The 25,974-nt window shown below is 47.7% G+C and overlaps 3 protein-coding genes across 6 annotated transcripts in view; 1 reads left to right on the top strand and 2 right to left on the bottom strand.

Annotated features, from left to right (window-relative positions):
* Positions 1 to 25,974, top strand: part of LOC126520622 (tyrosine-protein phosphatase non-receptor type 11-like) — a 248,143-nt gene that overhangs the window by 91,274 nt on the left and 130,895 nt on the right. For all 4 annotated transcript variants that reach the window (XM_055065673.1, XM_055065671.1, XM_055065672.1 and 1 more), the window contains exon 10: positions 15,136 to 15,287. In XM_055065673.1, the coding sequence (XP_054921648.1) occupies positions 15,136 to 15,287 (152 nt within the window). The remainder of the gene's footprint in view (positions 1 to 15,135; positions 15,288 to 25,974) is intronic.
* LOC140216675 (uncharacterized) lies at positions 20,220 to 23,466 on the bottom strand. The gene is made up of 4 exons (XM_072287033.1): positions 23,451 to 23,466; positions 22,616 to 22,680; positions 21,894 to 22,067; positions 20,220 to 21,324 (listed from the first exon to the last, which is right to left on the bottom strand). The coding sequence occupies exons 1-4, from the start codon at positions 23,464 to 23,466 to the stop codon at positions 20,572 to 20,574; spliced, it is 1,008 nt and encodes a 335-aa protein (XP_072143134.1). The 3' UTR covers positions 20,220 to 20,571.
* On the bottom strand, positions 22,393 to 24,524 carry LOC129382169 (uncharacterized). The gene has a single exon (XM_055065674.2). It carries the CDS (start codon positions 24,302 to 24,304, stop codon positions 23,582 to 23,584), a length of 723 nt encoding a protein of 240 aa, XP_054921649.1. The 5' UTR covers positions 24,305 to 24,524; the 3' UTR covers positions 22,393 to 23,581.

Raw genomic sequence — 25,974 nt, 5'->3', positions numbered from 1 at the left:
CACAAGCATCGACAAGCACTGGAAATGCGAAACTGGCAATTCAACCGCCGCACAAACTCTACAAACTACTCCGGATTCAGTCACTGGCCACCAATGACCAGTGCGAGACTACCGTATTTACACGCATAATGATCGCACTTTTTTGTCAGAAAAAATTGACGCAAATTCAGGGGTACGATCATTACGCGGGTTAAATTTCCCGCGAAAAAAACAATTTTTTTCGTCCCCCGTTTGCTGCGGGATGCGGGTGCGGGACACCAAAACAAAAATGGCGGCCGGCTGAGCAAGCCGAATGCGCTGGACGCGAATTTTTTTTCCTTTTGCGAGTACATTACATGCATTGAAACAGTTTTTTCCGTATCAGTAATGAATAATATCGTTAATATCGGCAAGTTTGCGGCAATAACGTTGCCATGTCCACTTTGAGGGGGCAGAAACAGATGGGCACGCTTAGCTGCCAGTGACATAGAAACACATCGCGGGCATGCTGCGGAAACTGCGGCATCTGTCTTCACTACTATTCTAATACCGCACGTTTGCGCTAAGGGTGGGTGAATATCTTAGCTGTGTTACAAGCGTTGGCGTATGAATAAGGTACACTTTTAATGTATCAGTGTAAACGTGGCTAATATCGTTGCCGCTTGCGATTTGTTGCTTGCCCATGAGTGCAGATGAGAAGAATCGAAAGGCGCCTTTATTGTTGTTGTTGACCACAACCATTATAAAGCCTACACATAATAAAGGAAAGTTTGGTTGTACCTCTTTTTGTCATGGAAGTGCGGAAAGTGATGAAAGTAATGAAATGAGGCATCTACTTAAGAATGTTTGGTGCGTGCAGACCACTTGGTTCGTCTTGAATAGTCGTTTGCGTAGCATTCGAATAGTCGTTTGCGTAGCATTCAACAGATGGTAAGCGCGATCATTATTAGATAGACTTGGCACACGACATATCGCTGCGGTAAGTTCGGGGTGTGATCATTACGCGGGAAATTAAAAAAAATCAAATTTTGACGACAAAATTCAGGGGTGCAATCATTACGCGAGTGCGATCATTATGCGAGTAAATACGGTATGATAGCGGTCATGCGGGAGGAGCTTCATAAGCTGTTCCCTTCATCACAGCCTCAAGTGAGGAGCTCCAACAATCACTCGGAGGACCTCAATTGCCGCAGCCTCAGCTGGAAGCGATGACGTATGCCGCTGTAGCCCACTGTCATGTTACCCCTTCGCACCTGTGCCAGGGCCTGGTAACGCCACAGTTCCGTCGTCTACCACCGCTTCCACGAGCACGCCAACCCATCGCCCTGCGCAGCATTCCAAAGACTGACATTTGGCGAGCCCCCGACCACCGTCCACTCTGCCACACTGCGGAGAAGTGGTCACATCTACCGCAGATGTCCTTACCACGAAATGGGACTGCGAGGGTTCACCGTCAACGTGCTGTGCCCTGAGGAAGGTAAACGCCCTTGTGATATCGCCGACTACCTAGCCTATACTCAGTAGAGCCCTCGAGGACTGTCCCGTTCGACGTTACCAGGCCGCTAACTGTTGCCGCATTGTCGTCCATACACTGGCGCAGCCCGGGGTCCGTCCATCAGCCAACATCTGGAAAACTAAAGAAGTAACTGATGGAGGTGCGGCTGCTGTTTGTCGAACTGACGAAGATCCTCCGCCACCTATGAAGACAGTGAAAATCCTGTCCTGACGACATATCAACCAGACGCCGCCATTCCGACGAAGTCTGAAAGCAGACAATATGCCGATGAAAGATGACCTGACGACACCACATACCAGTCACAGGTCAACGTGACGCAGCCGTGATCCGACGCCAAGACCTAACTGTAACACAAGACAAAGAACCACCGACCTTGACATGCTTCTCGACAGCCATGCAGTCACTGCCTCAGTCGACACAGGAGCCGATTACTCCGTCTTGAGTGGACCCATCGCTGCCCAGTTGAAGAAAGTTCAGACTGCATGGGAAGGCCCTCAAATTCGGACCACTCATAATGCCGACTGGAATCTACACGGTAAGAATTACCGTTCCTGACCAGACTTACCCTGCCGCCTTTGTTATCCTCCAACAATGTTCACAAGACATTCTTGGCATGCACTTCCTGAACCAACACGGTGCAATCATATACCTGAAGCCGAAGTCGATAACGCTGTTGGAAGATCAAGCGATACTGCCGGAGAGCTCTCGTAGTCACCATGCTGCGAGTGTGCTTGAAGGTCAAGTGAGCATCCCGCTTCGCTCCAGGATTGTTATTTCCGTAGACACCAAAACACCCGCAGACGTAGAAGGCATCATCGAGGGTGACCAACGTGTACTGCACGACCGTGAAACTTGTGTTGCAAGAGCGATCGTCAGGGCTCTCAGTCATGGCTATCAGGGCTCTCTCTGAAGCCAGAATAATGCTGCTTCGCTTATGATGAGCTTCTGTTCCTAGGTCACGTCATCAGCAAATCTGGAGTCCACCCCGACCCGCAGAAAACAGCTGCCATTGCAAAGTTCCAGCAGCTCATTGACAAGAAGGTAGTGCATAGATTCCTTGGCATGTGTGCCTACTACAGGCGGCTTGCCAAGAACTTTTCACATATTGCTGAGCTGCTGACACATCTAACTAAACGTGATGTGGAGTTTGAGTAGGAAATGCTGCAGGCTGATCCATTTCAAGAACTCAAACGATGCATAGGGTCGCCGCCGATACTTGCGCACTTCGACGAGGACGCCGATATTGAGAGCCACACTGATGCCAGCAGATAACGAAACCCACACTTGACGGTCTCGGTGCCGTTCCAGTAAAGAGGGAAGACGGACTTGAACAGGTGATAGCTTACGCTAGCCGGTCGCTGTCAAAAGTGGGAGGCAATTATTCTACGATCGAAAAGGAATGCCTCGCCATCATTTGGGCTACAGAAAATTCCACTCTTACCTATACGGCAGGCCATTAAAAGTCGTCAGCGACCGTCACGTGTTATGTTGGCGAGCGATTTTAAAGGACCATTCAGGATGGCTGGTGCGGTGGAGCCTCAGACGCAAGAATATGGCATCACTGTAACCTAGAAGTCCAAACGAAAACACTCTGATGCCGATAGCCTATTACGCGTGCCCATTGACTTGCCACCGCAAGATGACGTGAATGATGACGCCTTCCTTAAAATATTAAGCGCAGTATACTTCGCTGAACAGCAACGAGCAGACCTGGAGCTAATCGGCTATTCAGAAGGAAAACCGACCTTGTCCTTAGGGCGTTTAAATGGACACTAAAACAATTTTGACGATTTTGTGCAAACATACCGAGTCATTAGAGTAGGTCCTTCTGATCATTAATTGACGCATGTAAGCGCTCCACGTAAAGTTCATAATTTATTATAAGGTTTTAAAAATGTACATCGCTACCGAACGCAGCACGCTACTCAAAGGAATCTTCAGCCGCCCCTACCCATATGACGTAAATCACCCAATTGACGTCAGTAGGGCGAGCTACTCAATTGGCTGCCCAGGGCGCGTCATTGATAATATTTACACCTTTATGGTGAACAAATGATGTTCGTAATAGTTGGAATTTTTGTTAACTTTCTTTTTATAGAAACAAATTAACAGAAAGAATGCACAAGAACAATTTCTCACTACACTTCAGCACTTCCAGCACACAGCAAGCATTGTCTGCTTGTGTTACAGCGTGCTCCATTTTGATGAGAGCTCCGAGGTCTGAGTTGGTCTGTCTTTTTGCAAGCACTATGATTTGACTTTGTTGCATTGTGGACTGCAAGCGTAGTAACTGGCGATATGTCAAGCTGCGACATCTTGTCCCTCTGCAAGGCAGCAGACGAGCGCACTGGCTGCAGCGCATCGGACTGCCGCTATTCAATCGGCGCCAGGACTTGCGCGTTTGCGGCCATCACTTTACACTGGAAGATTACTAACACAATAGCATTTCGCGAGTCCGGTATTAGGGTAAACGGAAGCACGAGGCGACAGGGCCTGGCCATTTGACCATGTTGTTTCACGGGATGAGCAGAAGCGCAAATGTGAATGGTTTGCACAGTGCAGCCACCCGGTGGCACAGAGCTGAACCACACACACAGTAGCAGTAACGAAATATATTCTTCTTTGCTGCTGGTGTAACTTTTTTGCAGGAGTGTAAGGTTTTTCTGAATGTTTAAAATGTTTTACACTTGGTTAGAGCAATATTAGCGCTTTGTTTGACTGGTTAAGCTCTGCACCAACAGGTGGCTGGACCGTGCGAACCGATCAGTCGCGTATGTCTACGCTAAAGTTCTTTCATCAGCTTAAGTTTATGCCTCCAGCCATCCGTCGAAACGAAGAGCTCGCCTGTGGTTATCGGAATATCAGACATGTTAGGCGCTACAACAGAATGCTCGCAACGCAGGCTGCTTCGATATCTCTCGCTTGGGGATCAACTGCCAGCAGCTGGCGGAGAGTTTAAAGAGGCTTCGCGCGCTCGCTCCTAGTGAACCGGAAGCCGACTACACGACGTGCCAACGTGATGCAGAACCAGTGAGGTCTCATGCAGCCAATTGACAGCCAGCTACACTGGCAAGTCGCGGCCTGTGACATTATGGGACCCTTCCCAGGACCCGGTGAGGCTATGTTTTTCTCCTGGCTGTCACAGGGCACTTCACAAAATGGTTTGAACTTTTTCCCCTTCTGAAGTTAATGGCACGCTCAATCTGGGACAAGTTGACCAAGGTCTTTAACCCCTTCGGCTTTCTGGCGGAGCTGATATCGGATAATGTGTCCTACTTCACGGCCAAGGTGTTCGCGGATGCCCGTGCTGCCTTTGGCATTAAGCACCGCAAGACAACCACGTATCACCCACAGGCCAACCCATCAAAACGGAATAACAGGAACCTCAAGCCCTTTCTTATGGCCTTCGCCCAGCAACACAGCGATTGGGATGTCTGTCTTAATGAGATAGGATTCTCCTTGCGGTCCATGGGGAACCATTCCACGGAGAACCATCCGGATAGCGTGCCCAGTGACTTTCGTCGTGGCCACTGCACCAAAATGGCAGCCACGCCTCGCACATCCCTGGCAGCTCCTGTTCGGCAGACCTGAAGCGTTGCTAGCTGACCGATGGTGCTGCCCCACCCCGTCCTTCCTGGGCTGGCAACCCTTCCTCCTGGCTGTGGGCCCTTCCTGGTGTGTGAAACTTTTGTGACCATGGCTGGCCCCCCTGGCTTCGCATCAAGAGAAGCGGCATCTTCACCTCTTTGTACTGTGGCACCTCTCCCTGACCAGGTTCTGAGGATGATGGCAACACTCTCTTGGGCTTTGCCCTGTTGGCTTAGCCCACTTTGGCTGAGTCAACCTTGCCACTTGGCCTCGGTCATACTCCTTTGCTGGCTGGCTGGCCTCGCTCTTTAGGAGGGGGGAATGTGGGGATCAAGGTGCCTTCCTGCGCCTCATACCCCAGCTCGCGCATTGTGCTTTGCTCGATCTTCGGGAATCGCCGCCGTAATGGCAACGTGGCAGATGCAGTTAGCGTGCCAGAGCTCATTTCTTGCGCAAACCATGCTTCTCTCTCCCCAGCTCGAATCACCATGCGAGCAAGTGTCACCAGGACGCGTCCTGATTGGCCTCCCGAGTGGTGGCCCCCGTGCGCCCTCTCCACCCGAGCTCTCTTTCGCTGAGTGCTTCATCGCTGTGCCAGATACTCACAGGCCCACAGTGAGTTCGCTACATGGGACCTTTGCTCCCGCGACTCCTCGTTCTCGTGCTTGGTGGACAACTTGCTGGTTAGCCATAGCGCAGCAGGTGCGCATACTCCTTTGGTCTTGTGGTGAGCCTTTGCCCGTAAGCGCCGTGGGTGAATAAACCCACGTTTGTTGGCGATCTGACTCTGGAGCCTTCTCTGCGCCACGTCGGATAGTTGACGAACCCCGCCATAGCGCCTTTGTGCATTGTGGAGGAGGAGGAGCATTGTGCCTTTTCCTGACGATCGCTCACAGAATGAGCCTTGTGTAAACCCATCTCCACAAGCTAAGCAACGGTTCCTTGTCGTCCGAAACTTGTGTGTGCCAGGTATATTTTGATGTGGTTGGTGCACCTCGTTTGGTGTCAATCTGGAGTTTAGCGAAGCTGATTGTGCCATCGAGCTCTCCTCTTCCACTTTGACACAGTCTCCTGCCATCCCCAAAGCCTCCAATAAAGCTCACTGTTGGTTGTCATACATGCAAGTGCATCAATTTATTTCCAGGGCTTTCAGCATAGTGCAGGCTGTGCTGGCTAACAAGTACCACATGTTCAAAAACTTAGCTACAAAATTTTCTTCGCAATTTGGCATTTTAACGTGGCTGTGTGGTTCAAGCTTACCAGCCTTGTATGCTGAATGAAATGGGGTGGCACGACCTGAAGCTCGCGGATTCTCACCATTTTTGCTACCTGTGACTGCGACAACCACAAGTACACCTTTTGCATCTGCTGCCTGGGTGTCTTGTGTGGTGTGGCGTAGCAGCAATGTCCAAACCAGACATTCTCATGGAAAGCGCAATTTTTTCCAAAGCTGGAGGAGAATTTGCTATGCCACGTGCCCTGCTTTACTCTTCAGGCAGCACCTTTACTGTTACTGAAGTACTATAGCGCCAAACAGATGACACAAGCAGAGACATGGACGAGCTCTTATGCACCAACCAGTAACACCAGTAACCAGTAACATGCACCAAGTAGCCCAACAAAAAGTGCTGCTGGAATACCTTTACTGTATTCCAGCAGCATTACTGACCTGCGCCTGCCTCCAGACACCGTTTTCGGAACCTGTACCAACGTAGAAAAACCCTTTCTCTTAGCACTAGTGCAGCCTGCAGCACCTTAGATGCCAACTGCTTCCTTCTTCGACTGGAACAAATTCAACTTCGGTGCCAACCTAGCTCTGTCACAAAAGTGCGAGATTCTAGCGCTGCTGCATAAATACCACGATTATGTGGCCATATCGCTGAATGAACTCTGTCACACTTCTGTTCTGCGGCACAGGATCGATACCGGCTCTCAAGTTCCTGTACGGCACCACCCGCCTCAAGTATCTGCCTCCGAATGCGCATAAATTGCCAGCGAGGTGGACCACATGCTTAAGTGGGGTGTTAGGTCCCACTTGTTTAATCTGTGGTAGTCCCCCGTAGTTCTCGTGAAGGACTGCATGACCCGCTTCTGTGTTGACTACCGACGCCTGAAGAGGGTGACAAAACCTGACGTATAACTGCTGCCTCGTCTTGATGACGCCCTTGGCCACCTGCATGGAGCCTGTTTTTTCACTACGCTGGATCTTCTTTCTGGTTTTTGACGAGTAGAACTAGAGCCAAAGGACGCAGAAAAAATTGCCTTTATAATGCTGGATGAACTGTACCAGTTTCACTGCCTGCCATTTGGTCTCTCCAATGCTCCTGCTACATTTTAGCAACTAATGGACAGTGTACTTGGACATCTGAAATGTACAATGGCTTTGGTCTGCTTGGAAGACATTATTGTTTATGCCCTTACTTTTCCTTAACACCTCAGACACTTGGGAATGTTCTTGCAGGCTCTCCAAGATGCCCATGTCCGCATTAAGCCTTCAAGGTGCTTCTTCATTTTCTCCACCTCCCACCTCAGCAAAGCAGCCTAAAAAATTTCTGGTATTTGCTTCCTATTTCCGCCGCTTTATCCCTCACTTTGCTTCTCGCAAAGCACCTCTCAACCAGCTGCTATAGAAAGACGCCCGCTGGAAATAGGGTCCTTATCAAGACATTGCCTTCCGTGACATCAAGACTGCCCTTCCAACACCACTGACGTTCGCACAGTACGACAAGAATGCAGACTGTGCTTCACACCGACATAAACTGTTTCGGCCTCGGTGCTGTCCTTCTACAACTCAGCTCGGACGGACAGGAGAGGCCACTAGCTTGTGCTAACCGCCGACTCAGTAACTACAGAGCCGGTACTATGTCTCCGAACTTGAGTGCTTGGCGGTATTTTGAGTGGTCAAAAAGTTCTTGCCTACAATTATGCTAAAAGGTTCACTGTGGTTACTGACAATGTCGCCCTTCGCTGGCTGCCAACAAAAAGACACCACAATGCAAAGTTCACCAGGTGGGCTTTCAAGTTGCAAGATCCATCACAGTGGAACCACACCTAGACGCTGGCTCCCTCTCTAGTAACCAGGCGGCTCTAAGCAACCTCTCACCAGTCCTGGCAGTCCTTCATTTACGCACGACACAGCTACAAAATGGAGAAATTTTGACATCGTCCGATGACTGTCTGGTGAGGTACGCACCCTCTAGCGTCGTGAAAGCCTTCTAGTCTCGTATGTTGTTTGAGATGGCATCCCTTGTCGCCGGCATTGTCAAAATGAGTCGTACCTGCCCGTCATCAGGCCATGCGACAACCGGTACTTTATATCTGTCACGGCACTGCAACTGCCGGTCACCTCGGGCTCCACAAGACGCTGGCACATATTAAGGAAAGATTCTGGTGGCCAGGCGTGCGCACTGTTGTCTCCCACTACGTTTCTTTGTGCACGGTGTGTCAAGCACAAATACTGTAACAAATCTTTCACAGGTCTCCGTGCACCCAAACTCCCTTTGAAGTCGTGGGACTTCATCACTCGGGACCGTTTCCATGTACGTCTTCGCGGTAATCACGGCCACGGACTACTTCACAAAGTGGACCGTAGTCAAACCTGCCCCCGACTCTTCAGCCCAGCACGTCCTAACTTCCTTAATGAGTGCACCGTTTTTCGCCACGGCACGCCATGCTTGCTCATCATCGACTGCAGGCCTGCTTTCATGTGACGTGCATTTAAATACCTATTAAAGGAACATGGGGTTCGTCATGCGGCAGCCGCCCCTCAGTATCTACAAATAAACAGACTTGTGGAGCATAAAAATTTAGCATAACTGAATACGCCCCAGCAAGAGATCACATGGGAATCGCCATTCAAGGTCTTCTATGGAATGACGTTGGGGCTTCGGAAAGAAAGTTTCTTTGGTTTTTATGCAATGTTGCACCACCATCCCCCTGGCGCCAGTGCCTTCAAACTTCGAAAAACTCAATTCAGAGCTCTGCTGGCCTCCAACAGGCAAAACTGTATTCTTCTTCCCAGCAAAGCACCTTTCCTTCATTTCAGCCAGAAGACCTAGCACTGGTTCAATGTGTCAAGCGTGTACCGCAACGTTGTCAGTAGATGTGACCCCGGTTCACCAGTCCGTTTCATCTAGTGAAGGATAGGGCTCTTTACCTCCTATCTGGTGGCTATTCCCAAACTTGGCGCCAAAAGACGAAGCCATGTTTTCCCTGCCTATGCAAGCCAACTGAAACTCTACATCCCTCTTGTTTGACTTCTTTGACGTTGACTTCTTTTCGCCCAGAACCACAGGCTCTAGGGGAGAGTTGGGTGGCGAATGTAGCGTGTCAAGCGGCACGCTTTGAAAAGGATAAGCTGACTGGCACATCAGGTTCAGTCTAGAGAAAGAGGATGAAAAAGGATAGAACGTCAGATGATTGGGCCGTTCGGCTGAGAGTGTCGTTCCGGAACATGCTGTTTGACATTACAATACGAAGCAAAGTCTGGCAAGGCGTCTAACCAGGAGTGGCCAGGAGTCTGTGCACGCTGGCAAGCCCGTGTTTGCTCTGACCTTAAGTTTCACATTGTTCGAAGGCTAGTTGAGTGTTAAACAAAAAAATCGAGGGAACGGTACCCTACATTTCTCCAATAACGCCTTGGCCTTATTCGCGTACTTGTGTGGACGTCCAAAAAAGCCGGGCACAGCTACTGACTGAGAAGTCGAAGGTTCGTCCATTGAAGTGCACAACAGTACTTACCGAAATCATCCTACCGACTGGCATAGCTGTGATGTGCGGCGCTATAGTACATATATTGGCCGCACAGTTGCCGCTTTCCAGCAACTGCTGCTTATGCAACTGTAATATTTACCGAGAAATGCTTGGCGGCAAACGCTTTGTGCGAAGGCAAGCTTTCTGGGCTTTCTTACCACCATATGGCTGGTGCCGCCGCTGCGGCAATGGATATGTGGATGGATAAATGTTATGAGTGTCCACTTTGGAACAGGGCGTTGGGTCACTACACCAAGCTCTTGCTGTTATACTGCCTAATGTCCTACCTGGGTTAAAAAAAATTTTTTTTAACGCCACGATAAATTCTCATAACCAAATCTTCTGACCCCCTATTGTGAACTTTGTTCTTCTACATCTGTTTTTGTCATTTCCCTACTTTTCTTACACCGATCTTCCAGTCACCTCTTACTAATCTCTATTGCAGACATGTTTACTTTGCCTCTGCTCTTGCTGAACCCAAGGGCTTCAAGGAGTCTAGTGGTGCCTAAATCAACCACTGGGCAGATATCTTTACATTATAATAAAACATGCTCCATCGTTTCCCTAGCTTTACCACAGCAAGCACATGCTTCTTCTTCCTTCTTATATCTCGCTTTATAAGTGCGTGTTCTAAGGCATCCCGATCTCGCTTCGAAAAGTAATGAGCTTCCGTTTGAGCTATCATAAATTGTTTCTTTACTGATTTCGTTTTTTTCCTCTTAAGTAGTTACTCATGGCAGGTTTCCTTTCCATTGCTGCTGCCCATGAGATTATTTCAGCCTCCCGGATTTTCCACTTGACGGTCTTTGTTGCTGTGTTGCTCACCTTACAGGCTGCATACTTGCTGGTAAGCTTCCTAGTCATTTTCTTCCACTGTGAATCATTGTTTTTCCTCTACAAATACCTCAACACTCTCCCAGCCCATTAACTTTCTTCCATATTCCTCAGTCATTCTTCATAATCAATTTTACTGCGAGCTTCCCTCACTTCAAAAGTTGTCTAGCCTGTATCACCCTGCACAGCTTCATTTATAGTTTTCCCGTGAGTGCCCATTGTGAGGCGTCCCACTGACCTTTGGTTGGCATCGAGTGCAGAATGTGCCCCCGATTTCAAGCAAACAATGGCATTTCCAAAACTAAGTCCTGGGACTATTACACCTTTCCACATACCTCGAAGCACCTCGTGCCTATTCTATCCCCATAGCGCTCTGTGCTTCATTATGGCTGCATTTCTCTTCCCCTTTACTGTTATGGTTTTTTCCTGTGTTTCCATTTATCTCTTCCTTCATTTATCCATATACTAAGGTGTGTGTGTGAAAACTTTTATTGTAATGAGGTCCGGAGGCTCGACTTCTCAAGCCAAGGTGGGCCACTCCCACGTTGGCACTGTCAGGCCAAGCCTTTCAGCGACATCATGGGCCCTCTGGACTGCCCTTAGTTGGTCCTGAAACAATGGGCTTTGAATCCTTTTCTCCCACTGTGTCCATTCTTCAACGAGGTTGGGGAGAGTCGCGGGACACCCCGCCAGCATATGTCTGATTCCAATGATGCCATTACAATCATTGCAGTCCATCTTAATCTCCCTCTCTGGATATATTTTATTAATGGTGTACGGTGTGGGATATGTACCCGTTTGCAATAAGCGCAGTGAGACTGCCTGAGCCCTGTTCAGTTTTGAATGTGGCAATGGGAATTGTCTGCGTCATAAATAGTAATGTTTGGTAATATCATTGTATGTTATTAAATGATCTCTAGATTCCCTGGCTTGATGGTGAACGGCTCGGTTGTGACTGTCACGGTTAGCAAGTCCTCGTGCCAAGTCATGAGCAACCTTATTGAGGTTTACCCGAGTCTCGTCCACTTTCCCCATATGCGCAGGAAACCATCGGATTTCAGCTGTCATAATCACAATGTTTTCAAAAAGTTTAGCTGCAACTCCAGCTACGTAGCCTTTATCAAAACACTTTACAGCGGATTTCGAATCACTGTAAATGAAGGCCCGCTTATTACTCCTGATGGCTAGAGCAATTGCCGCTTGTTCCGCCACCATGGGGTCCTTGGTAAAAATAGTGAGAGCGTCTTGCACCTTCCCTTCATAATTTGATACAATGGCCGTATAGGCTTCTTTACCGTTCACCCAGGCAGCATCAACTATAGCTGCCAGTTGGTTCTGCTGCTCTATTTCCTTCAAGAGTGCTTTAGCTCTTGCCTTTCTCCTTTCGACATTATATTCTGGATGCATGTTTCTGGGGAGAGGGTTGGTTCTGATCTTGCTCCCAACTTCAGTCCTTAATTCTACTTCAGCCTCTATCGGTATCTATACTGAGGTATCTATACTATATACTCTATACTAAGGTATCTATATTCTTTTACCCGAGCCCAAGGTATTTCCTGACCCTGTATTGCCACTGTCTGTTTACTGTTTTCATTGAATACCATAACACCTGATTTTTTAATGCTAAACTTCAAACCTAAATTCTCTCCTTCCTGTCCACAGGTATTAGCCAGACATTGCAAATCACTTAGCTTGTTAGCTAGCAACACAATGTCGTCCTCATAAGGTAAACCTGGAAGCTGCTGCACTGCTACTGTACCCGCCTGTTTGTATGAGAGATTAAACACAATATTACTTCCTTCTAGTGCCCTCACTATCCTCGCCACGTACCATGTTTAGTTTCATAATCATCGCACTCGCGTAGTGATCGCACCCCTGAATTTTGTCGATGAAATTAGATTTTTGTTCTTTCCCGTGTAATGATCGCGCTGCGAACTTGCTGCAGCGATATGTTGTGTGCCAAATCTAGCTATGATGATGCGCTTACCATCTGTCAAATGATGTCGAGTGCTACGCAAGCGACTCTTCAAGTCATACTAAGCAGTCTGCACGCACCTGACATTATTAAGCAAATGCCTAATTTCATTCCTTTAATCACTTTCCGCATTTACATGAAAAAAAAAAGAACTATGACCAAACGCTTTATTATTTGTAGGCTTTATAATGGTTGTGGTCAACAACAACAACAAAAAAGTGCCTTTGTATTCTTCTCGTCTGCACTCGTGGGCATGCAACAAATCGCGAGCAGCAATGATAGTAGCCACATTTACACTGATAGATTAGAAGTGTACCAAATTCAGACGCCGACACTTGTAACACAGCTAAGATATTCGTCCACCCTTAGCAGAAACGTGCCGTATTAGGATAGTAGTGAAGACAAATGCCGCAGTTTCCACAGCATGCCCGCCATGTGTTTCTATGTCACTGGCAGCTAATCGTGCCCATCTGTTTCTGCCCCCTCAAAGTGGACATGGCTACGTTATTGCCGCAAACTTGCCAGTATTAACGATATTATTCATTACTGATACAGAAGAAACTGTTTCAATGCATGTAACGTACTCGCAAAAGGAAAAAAAATTCGCGTCTAGCGCGTTCGGCTTGCTCTGCCGGCCGCCATTTTTGTTTTGGTGTCCGGCACTGTTACAGCAGCAGCCAATGGCTGCCGCCTGTTTATTGACCTGTTGTCATCCCGCAGCAAACGCGAGATTTTTTTCTTTTCGCGGGACATTTAAGTCATATAGTAATCGCACCCCTGAATATCCGCCAATATTTTTGACAAAGAAGTGCTATCATTGTGCGAGTAATTACGGTACATCATAAACAGCAGTGGGGATAAAATGCACCCCTGTCTGTCCCATGTTGATATCTAGTTTCTTCTTGCTCCTCATCCTTTCCCATTCAATGCAAACGGTATTTTCTAGGTTAATCTCTTGCGATAGGTGTTGACAATTGTTGCCTAAGCCTTCCCTTTCCTGAATATCCCTCAAAATGTTGCGGTCTACGTTGTCATACGCTCCTGTAATGTCTAAAAAGGCCGCATATAATGGTCTCCTTTCTACTCTTGATATTTCAATACACTGAGTAAGGACAAATAAGTTGTCATCCAAATGCCTACCTATTTGGAAGCCATACTGAAGTTCTCCCAAAATGCCCTTATTCTCTGCCCATATGCTTGCAGCTTTAATTTGATTGCCTGCATTGCTAGCCTGTATATTACCGATGTCATGGTCTACACGAGTGAAATCTTTCTCCCCCTTATCCTTATAAATTAAATAAATTTTTCTTTGTCGCCAACTCTAGTATTCGTCTATCTTTTAAAGTTTTTTCTACTGTTTTCATTAGAGCTTCCTCACGTTTTGGTCCTAATTCATTAATCAGCCTAACGGGAACCTCGTCTAGCCCTGTGGGTATGCGCTTAGGAATTTTCTCTTCGATTTTCTTCCAGTTGAGATTTGTTAGCACCAGCTCCTCTTCCATCTGGTCCGCTTTCATGCTCTTTCTGTCTTCAAATACCACCTCGTCATTGCCTTGAAAAGATTCAATGCATAGATGTTATGAGCGTCCCCTTTGAAAGGTGGTGGTGGGTTGCGCCACCAAGCTCTCGAATCGAATGCATGGACGTGAGCGCCATGTGGTGGTGCTTTAATGAACCCAGTGCTCACGTGGCATGTGCCTATCGTTGATTGGTTGTGACCGCGTGACTTTTTGTGTCATCTCCTGGGATGCTGCCAGATTTTCTGCTTCATGAGCTATTTAATGCTCTGGCATTAAAACTATTTGAGATGAGCGAGACCTGACGACTAAGACACTGATAAGCAGTGTGGGCAAAGCTTGATTCTTATGCGGGCAGCCATGGCTGACTGTGAGCAGAAAACAGTCACAGTCAGCTGCTTCTGCAAGTACATAATTCTTGTAGAAATTCGTAAGCAGATTTTCACTTCAGCTTGTTTTTAAACTGCATAAATAAATACACACAGTAACAGTAGGAAGAAGTGCACTGATCCAAATACCCTTCTTGATTGATGTCAACTATTGGCCAGCAGCATCTGCATATGGGAATGTGCTATATGATGAAATAGAGTGTCCCAAAAATAGTGAGGAGCTGGCTTTTGTTGAAAAGACAGCATTTGAGAAAAAGGTGACCTTGCGCTCCGCTTGTGAGCTCCACGTGCCATGCATAGCTGCAAAATTCGCCTGAGAGGTTCACAAGAACGTATGCTATCTGTGGACAGTTCTTTTTCACGAAGCTCGAGGGGTGATTCAGGGCCCCTTTAAGAATTAGGCAGAGTACTAGGGTGCCACAGGAAGTGTGTGATTAGTAGTTTTCTGGTGAGCGCATTTGCTGAGCTCTCTTGAAGTGATTCCAATGCTGTGGTCATTACTTAATCACTGGTAACGTTGAGTGATGTCTGAAAAAGTGATTCTAGCAGATGAGCATTATATTAATGAGTGCAATTTTTGCACAGTGCGAGTCGAGGAGTGTCTTCCACTACCACTTCACTGCCTGGCCTGACCATGGTGTGCCGTCTGACCCTGGTTGTGTGCTGAACTTTCTGCATGATGTGAACCAGCGACAAGAATCCATGCCTGATGCCGGACCAATTGTGGTGCACTGCAGGTGGGTTTGTGGGTAGGATATGTGCCATTCTCTGCAGAGGTACAAAGTTCGATAGACTGTAATGAAGTGCACTATTTAGGCTAAGCGCATTTATTTTTATCGGAAAGGAGCAAAGTCAATCACTAAAACATTCTTACAAGAGTCTTGAAGCATTTGCAGTAGAACCTCGTTCATATGCTTTGGAGAAAAACCGCGAGAAAAAAACGAATTTGCCGGGAAAGCGTACGATCCAAAGTAACAAAAAATTTGACGAGCCCAATTATTGTTCACATCTATGTAATGTTAAGTGTCGCGCGGATCGTTGCAGCACGAGATGCATTTTGTTGTTTTCCTGTTGCATGGTGTTTTAAGGGGGGACACCCCACTTAAATTGTTATTTTTTATTTGTGGCCACAATTTGATAAAACTTCCATCACTTATGTATTTTGACATGCTGATTTCAAATATTCAATTGGTTTTCCCATGCAACAAGTACTTTTCAAAATATAAGCAATTCATGTTTTTTTGTATGGACTAACTTGGAGGCAAGTTCTCTCTACAATGCTGGCTGTTAATGAAGGAGACTGGCACATCAAAATGATGTTGAATGATCAGAGGTTGCAGTGCTACAAGAATGAATGTTCTAAACTGATTTATGCCGAAGTTACAGCATGTCAAACTTTTGTAAGCAGAAGGCATTAGTGAAACCCTGGAGAAATTATTACTTTTTCAAAATTTCTGTAATGATATTTGTTCACATTTTAGGCCTACTGCACTCCCAATTTGTCCACCTTTCTGATGAAAAAAGAATTATTGCAATAAGATGAGTAGAACCAGAGATATTGTCACTCCAAAACTACACTACCATCAAAAATGTCGTTTTGAGAAAACGAGAAAAACATTTCAGGACATGTTTATAGTGATTACGGCAAATGCTTGAATACTAAATTGATCAAGGATGATACAGGGGTCCAACCAGGCAAGAATGAAACTTTCGCTTCGTTAAGGGGGACACTAATTCAAATAATGTTCATGATGTTTTCCATCAATATTCATGAAACTTTCCATTCTTTCCATGAAAAGTTTCCATGAAACTTTGTTAAGACTTTTGTGCTGATTTCAAATATGTAATTATTTTTCCAATAGGCCATTTAGTTCTGAAGATAAATGAAATTCATTGTTCATAATTTGCAGAAACAATAGGGGGGGAAAATGCGCTACGAAGTTCGTATTGGCACATGCCTGGGTACTAGAAAACATAAGGAACATAATGGTAGGAATACTATTTTGATATGTCAAATATTAGTAATTTTATAGTAATTCAATCTTTACTGTTCGAATTGTGGCTACCCTACTGTCTGACCTAAAGCAGAATTGAAAATTTTTAAAGCATAAATTCCAAAATCTGACCCTACATTGTGCACAAGTGAAAAGTCGGTGTTTTGAGAAAACGAGAAAAAAGGAGTACATTCACTTTTAATAAAAAGTACAGAAATAATTTTGCATTACTTTGCAGTGAAAGTGGCTAAAAGCCACCAGGAATGTAGTCGCTCTGACCACGGCCACCCAAATGCGGCAAAAACATCGTTTAGCGCCGTTCGCCGATTCCCGGTGACTTGCATCGCGCGCGCGGCGAGGTTGTTCACGGGGGTCGAGCTCCATGCCGACGCGATAACGATCTTTATGGCGAGGCCAGATTACCGTTCGCTTTTGCCTACTGCGACGCTGCCGCCGCACACCTTGCACTTGACGACATCAGTCCGCTCACGGGGTCCTACTGAGGAAAGCAAAGCCTGCCTCGGCGTCGACTGGCGCGGCTGCAACGCCGTCGGCGCGAGTGATCAAATCCAACACCCGCTTTGTTGCTGGCGTTGACGCAAGAACTCGAAGTTTTTTTTGAGCATTCATCGCCCTCTGCAACAAATCCGCACGCTGCAACATTGCAGTGTCACGCCGAACGCGGCCGCTGTCCGTAACGATTTCACTCATTTGTGAGCTGGCTAGGCCTACTTCGGCATCGTCTGCGGTTTCGGCCTTGTTTGCGGTTGGCGGCGAGCTACTCTCGATGCTTTCAGAAGGAATGGAGCGCTTTTGAAAGTTATAAGCTGATCGCTTCTTCTTTTTGCCGAACTTGTGCCTCGTGGCGAACTTTCCCGGTGGATCGGACATCGTTGGGCATGGTGCCAACAAACCTACGAGACGCGCAGTCGCGTCGCCTGCGGAGTGGAGCAGACGATGGGAACCTCGCGCAGCCAACCACAGCGCGCGTTTTTGGTCACGTGCGCTACTCAACGAATCGGATCGCGCGTTCGGGCTTTTTTTTCTCTCCGTATTTCAACGTCACTGGTGTATCGACGGAGTCACTTTTGGCGGGAAATTAAAGAAGGAAGGCTCCTCTTTCCAACGAGACCAAGATGGCTGCGATCGCGCGCGTAGAAAAAGAGCTACGCGCCGCGATAAAAAGGGCTGTTTTTGCGCGGAATTCAGCTCACAGTGATGTTATAAATTGATATTGCGGACGAAATACTCTTCCCCGAGATTCGAAACTTGGTGAATTAAAGGAATATTAGCTGTAGATATCGAAAATTTCGTTTTCAAAAAAATCGATTTTTTTTCGCCGCAAAGAGCCGTGTCCCCCCTTAAGAGGGTGACAGGAAACTGAAACGAAATCAACCTGGTGGGCGACGCTGGATGCTGGCGAAGCAATACGTGATGCCGACATTGCGCAACCTGTAGCATAAAACCGTGGTGTGTTTGGATTATTGCCTACTAAAAGTGTGCAGTACGCTACCAATGACACTACTTACCACGTGTTGTAAAACTGATAGGTGAAGATGTTTATCGCAATAGGTTTGGTGGTGATAGCTGTGAATGCGGCATGCGACCACCCGGGCATAGATTTGCTAGTACCGGAATAAAAAACTTTGCATGCCATCGTTTTCACGGGAGACGGGCGGCTATATAACGTTTTCGATCGCTCACACGTCACGCCTTTTCTTGTTCACATATGATCAAAATGTATGCAATCGCAGTCTGCAGCAGGGAACGGCAGAGCATTTCGGTTATCGCCTAGTAAAAGTGTGCGCTATGCTTCCGACGGCACCACGCGCTGTGAAACAGATAGGCGAAGCTTATCACAATATAATTGGCGGGGATAGCTGTGAATGCCGCATGTGATGACCCCGGAGAAGATTTGCTGCTACCGAAGTGGGAAACTGAGTGCGGCCGGCATTTTCACGTGAGACGGGCAAATGAGTATTGCGGTGAAGCTGCCGCGGTTGGCAGCTATATACTGTTCTCGATCACCGCTACTAGATACTTTTCAGTTGTAAAACTCCGCCTGGGAGCGGCGCGAGAACGTGACCCTCTGCCGTCTCCACTCGCGAGGTGGCGCTGCCGCCACGGTTGGCCCGGTTGGCTGCGGCAGCTTCCCAAGGCAGCAGCACGCTTCATGTACAGTGGTCACGGAATGAAACGCGTCAATTTAGGGCTAAGTAATGCGCATACTTTCGTTTCCACCGGCTGCAGTTCGTGTCACAACGACGTAATTCTGGCGCATACACCTACGTCGGAGTCGGAGTCACCTTCGATGAACAAATTCCTTGCGACATGACATGGTGCGTCTCGCGTACTTTGCACATATGCAGGGTTCTACTAAATGCTCCATGTCGCGTTTCATTCCGTGAGCACTGTACACATGAAAAAAAAAATATAAAAGGAGCGGTACAACGCCGGATTGATGAATCTTAGCGTGCTGCATCGATATTCACAAAAGACGCGCTTTCTTGGTTGCTACAGATACCTTGTGGCTGCTTTCTAGTTGACAGTTTATACAGTCGAACCCGACTATATCGAACCCGTTTACATCGAATTATTCTATATATCGAACAATTTCTGGTCACGGTATAGTTACAATGAGTATATATAGCAAAAATTACGCTTACATCGACCAAATATTGCAGTGACTCCCGATATATCGAACGTCAAGTGGCGGAAAAGTGCCCCCAGAGGTTGGCTTTCCCTCGCGGTAGCGGGGAAACCCGGCGGCGCGGCTCCACCCAACCGCTCTCCCTACCATGACCGCGCTATCTCGGGCTGTTCGGGCGAGCCGTGGCCACCATCCTCCCTCTTTTTCTATCATCTTTCACTTGCCACCCCTCTCCCCTGACGACGCTTCGCCGTGCTCCCACACGGGTTGCAGAATCAAGCGTCCTTCCTTTCTTTAGATCACTATCTAGCGACACTCCCCAGCAAAAGATGATCCTGGCCCGCCTACAGCGCTTGCTCAGACAGCCAATCAGAAGCTCTTGTGCTCTCTTCGTGCAAGATGGCGAAAGTGCGAGTTGTCTGGCTGCTTCTCTGGTTTATCGTGTTTGCGCCTTGTGGGCCTTCTCCCGCAGTGTTGCCGTGATGAAGCGGCAGAATTCGCCTTTCGTCGTGAAGCTCGAAATCATAAATCGCGTCGAACGCGATGAGAAGTTGGATGTCCCCGCAGCGTGCAAGATTCCGAGGAGCACTCTCGGCACGATTAGGGCTAAAGTGGCCAGACTCGCAACCCGGTGCCCATGGCGCCCGACGCGTACGCACGGCCGTGTACGAGGGGTTCTTCATACGTGCCGGTTTCCGCGTGCTCGGTGAGGACTGTAAATTCTGATGAATGCGACGAAGCCGTTGCCGGTGTTGCCGAAGTTTGGAGCGAGCTGACAAAATTTCCGGGACATTCGAATCAACGGTGGACGAGTTTGTGAGTGCAGATGATGGTGTCGCGACCACGGTAGAGCCCGGAAACGAAGACTACATCGCCGACATCGTACCGAGCACAAATGACAGTAGGCACATTGAGGAAAGCAACTACGGTCCTTTGCCCATATCGTACCGAGCACAAATGACAGTAGGCACATTGAGGAAAGCAACTACGGTCCTTTGCCCATATCGTACCGAGCACAAATGACAGTAGGCACATTGAGGAAAGCAACTACGGTCCTTTGCCCATATCGTACCGAGCACAAATGACAGTAGGCACATTGAGGAAAGCAACTACGGTCCTTTGCCCATATCCTTCGAAGTGATTGGTGCACTCGCATTAGTCCGGCGCTTCTGCGCGAATGCGGAAGGTTGTGGCCTCAGCTGCTCCGACTCCTTAGACAACGTGGGGAAGTGCGTGCGTCGCAGGCAGCGAAATTGCCCAAGCAGAAGAAAATGCAGGACTAATTTATGCCAAACTAAGCTAGTTTCGTTAATAAAGTGATTTTATAAATGGTATGTGCTTTTATGACATCCAATTATTTAGCAGGCTTATATCGAATTATGCTCTATATCGAACTGATAGGCGTTTTTTTGCGAGTTCGATATAGCCGGGTTTGACTGTATCCCTGGAGTAAAAATGCATCCGCATAACAATGAAGAAATTCAGTACTTCGCACGTGAACGCGAACATATGCTCTGTACAACCAAGAAGAGGGAGGCAGCACCCCTCTAGGTCATCTAAAACTTTCCAAAATATCTCTCCGCGAAGGCCTGTCTCATCCAGGGAAGCTGACACACTTTTGTTAGCAGTCTTCATAAAGCCCAGCATCTTTAGCGTCGGGTGCTTTAAGGAACCTTGCTTGAAACTTCTGTACTCAGTTAAGTAACTGTCGCAACCAACTGCTGGGATTTCAGAGCTTATGTCCGCTATACATAGATCACATGGTGCGCCCTTTCTGACCTTATGTATGACATATCCACACAGATAATAAACAACATTGTCCTCTATGTTTCCTCGAGCATAGGTGGGCTCATTGCAAGCACATTCCGGTGAACTGCTTGGCTCCAGGCAACTTATCAACGTCGCCTCAATGGCACTGCGAAGACTACTTTGCTTTGACTTGCAGGCTTCTCTGGTCTGCTTGAATGTGTCGTTGACGCCGACGAGCACAGGGCTTGGCACACCTTCCACACTCCCACGTAGCGCTGCTTTAACAGGTGTATACAGGCTTAGAAGGCGGAATATCTGCGTGAAGTTAATTATAGTTGGATGGGACTCGTCTCCACCGAAGGAACGCACCAGTCCAAAGTGTCACTGAAAAAAACAGAGTGAGTGAATTTTCTAGCAAATAGTGCAATGTGAATGCAGTCACAACAAATGTGAACAGTGTGCCTTACCTCCAGTGGATCTTGATTTAACTTAGCTGTCAAAACATAGAGCGCACCCTGACGCAGCAGATCATCAACAATATCTAAAGTGGACATCAGAGTTACTCGCAGCGACTCTGTCGTTTGTTGTGATGCAAAAAGCTTCAGATTTTTTTGGATTGCATTCTGCTCTGTCAAGTTTAGCAGTTCCAAAAAATCTTTGATGACCTGAAATGAATAGCGTAACAAGTTTATAGCCCTTAGGAAATGCACACAAAGTTCAAAGGCTGTGGTCTGGTACACTATTTCGTCGTAGAATGCTCGCAAGTTTTTAATAACACAAACAAAAAAGAGGAGTAAAAACAAAGTGATAGTTAGGAAGGGTGCTGCACCCTCCCTAGCTATCACTTTGCCTATATCTCGTGGTTTTCCTTGTTTCATTGCTGTTCACTGGCATTGTATGACGCAATAATGTAATAACTCGCCCAACAAACCACCCATATGACGCATTACCTGTATTTCCTTCGAGTGGCGCCTGACTCCTCTGGCTGGCAGCTTTGTGTTCAGTGCATCAAACAAGTCATTCAGCATCATGGTAAAAGTCTCTGTGCCTTCCGAGTCTTCCATGCCTGCTGCCTTGGCTTCTCTGTACACTCTAATACCAATGGCCGTTCCACGGCTAAACAGCTGTTAAGAAAGAACATCTCAGTTAGTCTTATGAAAGGAAGCAATGGTATTTACCGACCCATTTATATGAAAAATGCATGTTCTAAGTGATAAAGACCTGTGTAGCTAGTCGGACGCTCTGCTTACGAAGATTGTCAGGGGAAACATGGGCTTTTGTCAGCTTTGGGAATACTCGCACGTATTTATCCTTTTCTGCTTCATAGAGTGCACTGTCATGTTTAAAGTTGATTTGATGATGACCGGCCTGAAAGAAAACAAACAAAACGTTAAAACTCAAAACAATGACTACGGTGTTGTTTCTTACCATTCCATAGTTGTGCTTCTGTAGATGATTCCTGATGCACTTCATGATATGGGGAACATCACAGACAAAGTATATCTTTTGGGAGAGATCCCAAGGGTTCTCAATGTAGTGACGTGCGGAATGTAACTTTCCAGACAGCCCAAAATGACTCCACATTGACTTATTGTTGCCGGCCCTGTCACTGATTACAGCAAGCACCGAGGCATTGTTCTTGCGCAACTCAAGGATGGCGCTCAATACAAACTTTGAAAGGATCCTTCCAGGTGCTGCTCCTCTTGTTGCGAAGCTTGCTATCGGCTGCACCCAGCCCTGGAAGAGCGGCACGAACATGAGAACTAGTGCATGATCTGCGAGTTGATTCGGGTTTTCAGCTTTCAGGTCACCGTAGTCAACAAAACCATCCATTCTGCAAGAAGCTTTGTTAAATGCAACAGCCTGCTTCAGTTTGATTTCATCAAGCAGTAACACACCATACTGTTTAAGCTGATCCTTGTCGTGGAAGTGTAGCTTAATATTCCTCAAGGCAACTTCATTGAAGCCGAACCTGCAAGGGATGCCACTGATTATTCATTGCAAGCGTGCCTTGGAAGGAAGCGGCAACAGTTCCATGTCCGAAATTAGGGTGTATGCTTTTGGACTTGATATCCGTAACAATAGGCAGGTCATTAGCCACTCGTCATACCGCCTCCTTTTTTTGGCCCGAGCCCTCGATGCCATCAAAGCTGTCTTAAACAAGAGCTGCTGCTTTGCTGGGAGAACATGGCGAGCACTGTCGATCTTCGCTTCAGTGATATTGCGAAGGGAGTTCTTCACGACCGCAAGCTCATGTTTCAGTTTTTCTCTTTTAAGTGTTGCCCGTATTGCTTTGCGACTCAATGGTTTCAAACAGATGCTTCTTTGTCTTGGTTTTCGGTGCTGGCGCTTTTTCATACGGTCCATGAAGAGCTTACTTAGCATCTTACATTCTGGGCAGGTGGTGTTTAAGCTTATGACAGTACATGTCTTCCGTCTCCACGTCTCGCCGCCTTTCGTGGCAACGGTTGATGACTCGATTTCTGGATAGAGCTTGGCGGGGATACCTTCGCACGGTTTCATTTGGTCTGTGTAGCTGAGCAGATATTTCAAGTCACGAAGTGAAGTCCTTTGGACGGACGCGTTTGTGGCATAGATGGTTGACGGTACAAGTAGGCCGTTCGCACTAACAGTTAGCTCAAGCTCGCTTGATATTGTTACGGACGGACGCGTTTGTGGCATAGATGGTTGACGGTACAAGTAGGCCGTTCGCACTAACAGTTAGCTCAAGCTCGCTTGATATTGTTACGGCTTTTTCAATGCGAGGAATAGCGTTTTCCAGTACAAGTTTGAACAGCACAACCGTATCATCAACTGCTTCCGTCGACCAGCTTTCCACGCGCTCGCCCGCTTTAGCGATGGTCGAAAGCTCGTCGAAGAGCGATGCAGGGCTTTCGATGGCAACCGCGTCGTCCGTGGAGTGCACTCGTTCACTATGGTCAGAATCATTGGGCACTGCGTTTTCATTTTCGCCTCCATTTTGTTTCTTGCGGCGCTTAACTTCACGAGCTGGTCTCACAGTGGGTAGCTTGCGCTTCTTTGAGGGCTTTGATAAATATTTCGGGCAATTCGGAAAGAGACATGGTACAGCGTCTTCCTTTAACGCCCGCTTATCACGTGGTATGGCGACCACTTCACCATTTATGTTGTGCACGAAATCTTTAACGATGTCTTCTGGCTGGAAGTGTACGTCACACACCACACAAGAGCTGGAAAGTTCTTTGTCGAGCCTCGGAATCGCACGCTGCCATTCGCGAAGGCGGGGATGAGTCTTCGGCGGCCTGAAAAAATGTCTCTTCTCGTTTGAAGATCGCACTGAGTTGTACCCACTCCTGCAGCCTGTCACAAAACACCGAGGCATGCTTGCTCACAAGGGGAGCAGGATATTCCTGGAACACAAATAAGAAACATGCGCAAGACGTGGCACGCTGCTGCACTCGTCGGCGTCTCTGTCCGCTCGCACAAACGTTGCTCGCACCGCCCGCCTTCGGGCCGACAGTGTCGCGCGCGCCGCCCCGCGGGCGCGACAGAAAGGGGTCAGGTGCCGCGGCGGAGTTTGGCAACTGAAAAGAATCTAGTAACGTTGGTTCTCGATCACGTGTGCCTTGTGCATTTTCTTATTTTCATGGGATCTAGCGGACGGAAAATGTATCACACAATCGCAATTTGGCGACATACTGAACATTATTGCCGAAAAATTGTGTTTTCTGGGAACGTATGAACTGATAGTAAATGAGCGCAGCTCAATTGGGTTGTTTTTTGCATTCTAGAGTGTGAACATTGGCGCCGATGAAAACGTACGTAACGGGAACCTGTCAGCGAGGTTCTGCTGTACTTAGTGGGGAAAGGGTTAGATGGGTTAGTTACCAGTGAAGCCATAATAGTAATTTGTATCGCCAAGTGTTTTTGTGGGTTTTTTAGCTTGTTCTTGAGCACAAGTTGCATTGGTGCATCAGCTGTGCTATACAGTCGAACCCGACTATATCGAACCCGTTTACATCAAATTATTCTATATATCGAACAATTTCTGGTCACGGTATAGTTACGAGTATATATAGCAAAAATTACGCTTACATCGAACAAATATTGCAGTGACTCCCGATATATCGAACGTCAAGTGGCGGAAAAGTGCCCCCAGAAGTTGGCTTTCCCTCGCGGTAGCGGGGAAACCCGGCGGCACGGCTCCATCCAACCGCTCTCCCTACCGTGACCGCGCTGCCTCGGGCTGTTCGGGCGAGCCGTCGACACTCCCCCTGTCGCGCATAGTGGAGTCTATTAGGCCACATCCTCCCTCTTTCTCTATCATCTTTCACCTGCCACCCCCTCTCCCCTGACGACGCTTCGCCGTGCTCCCTCACGGGTTGCAGAATCAAGCGTCCTTCCTTTCTTTAGATCACTATCTAGCGACACTCCCCAGCATAAAATGATCCTGGCCCGCCTACAGCGCTTGCTCAGACAGCCAATCAGAGGCTCTTGTGCTCTCTTCGTGCAAGATGGCGAGAGTGCGAGTTCTCTGGCTGCTTCTCTGGTTTATCGTGTTTGCGCCTTGTGGGCCTTCTCCCGCAGTGTTGCCGTGATGAAGCGGCAGAATTCGCCTTTCGTCGTGAAGCTCGAAATCATAAATCGCGTCGAACGCGATGAGAAGTTGGATGTCCCCGCAGCGTGCAAGATTCCGAGGAGCACTCTCGGCACGATTAGGGCTAAAGTGGCCAGACTCGCAACCCGGTGCCCATGGCGCCCGACGCGTATGCACGGCCGTGTACGAGGGGTTCTTCATACGTGCCGGTTTCCGCGTGCTCGGTGAGGACTGTAAATTCTGATGAATGCAACGAAGCCGTTGCCGGTGTTGCCGAAGTTTGGAGCGAGCTGTCAAAATTTTCGGGACATTCGAATCAACGGTGGACGACTTTGTGAGTGCAGATGATGGTGTAGCAACCACGGTAGAGCCCGGAAACGAAGACTACAACGCCGATATCGTACCGAGCACAAATGAAAGTAGGCACATTGAGGAAAGCAACTACGGTCCTTTGC

This window comes from Dermacentor andersoni, chromosome 3 (assembly GCF_023375885.2).
Source record: "Dermacentor andersoni chromosome 3, qqDerAnde1_hic_scaffold, whole genome shotgun sequence".
NCBI classification, from domain to species: Eukaryota; Metazoa; Arthropoda; class Arachnida; order Ixodida; family Ixodidae; genus Dermacentor; species Dermacentor andersoni.
Note: the sequence above shows the minus strand (reverse complement) of the source record. Positions and strands in the feature narration are given on the sequence as shown.

Excerpts from the sequence above, each read along its gene's own strand:
- LOC140216675 (XM_072287033.1), bottom strand. Across the intron at positions 22,068-22,615 it reads CCTGGAAGGATCCTTTCAAA|CTGTTTAGCCGTGGAACGGC; the intron begins GTTTGTATTGAG and ends CTTTCTTAACAG. Across the intron at positions 21,325-21,893 it reads GCCACTCGAAGGAAATACAG|CACTTTGGACTGGTGCGTTC; the intron begins GTAATGCGTCAT and ends TTTTTTCAGTGA.
- LOC129382169 (XM_055065674.2), bottom strand. The coding sequence starts at position 24,304 with ATGCCTCGGTGTTTTGTGACAGGCTGCAGGAGTGGGTACAACTCAGTG.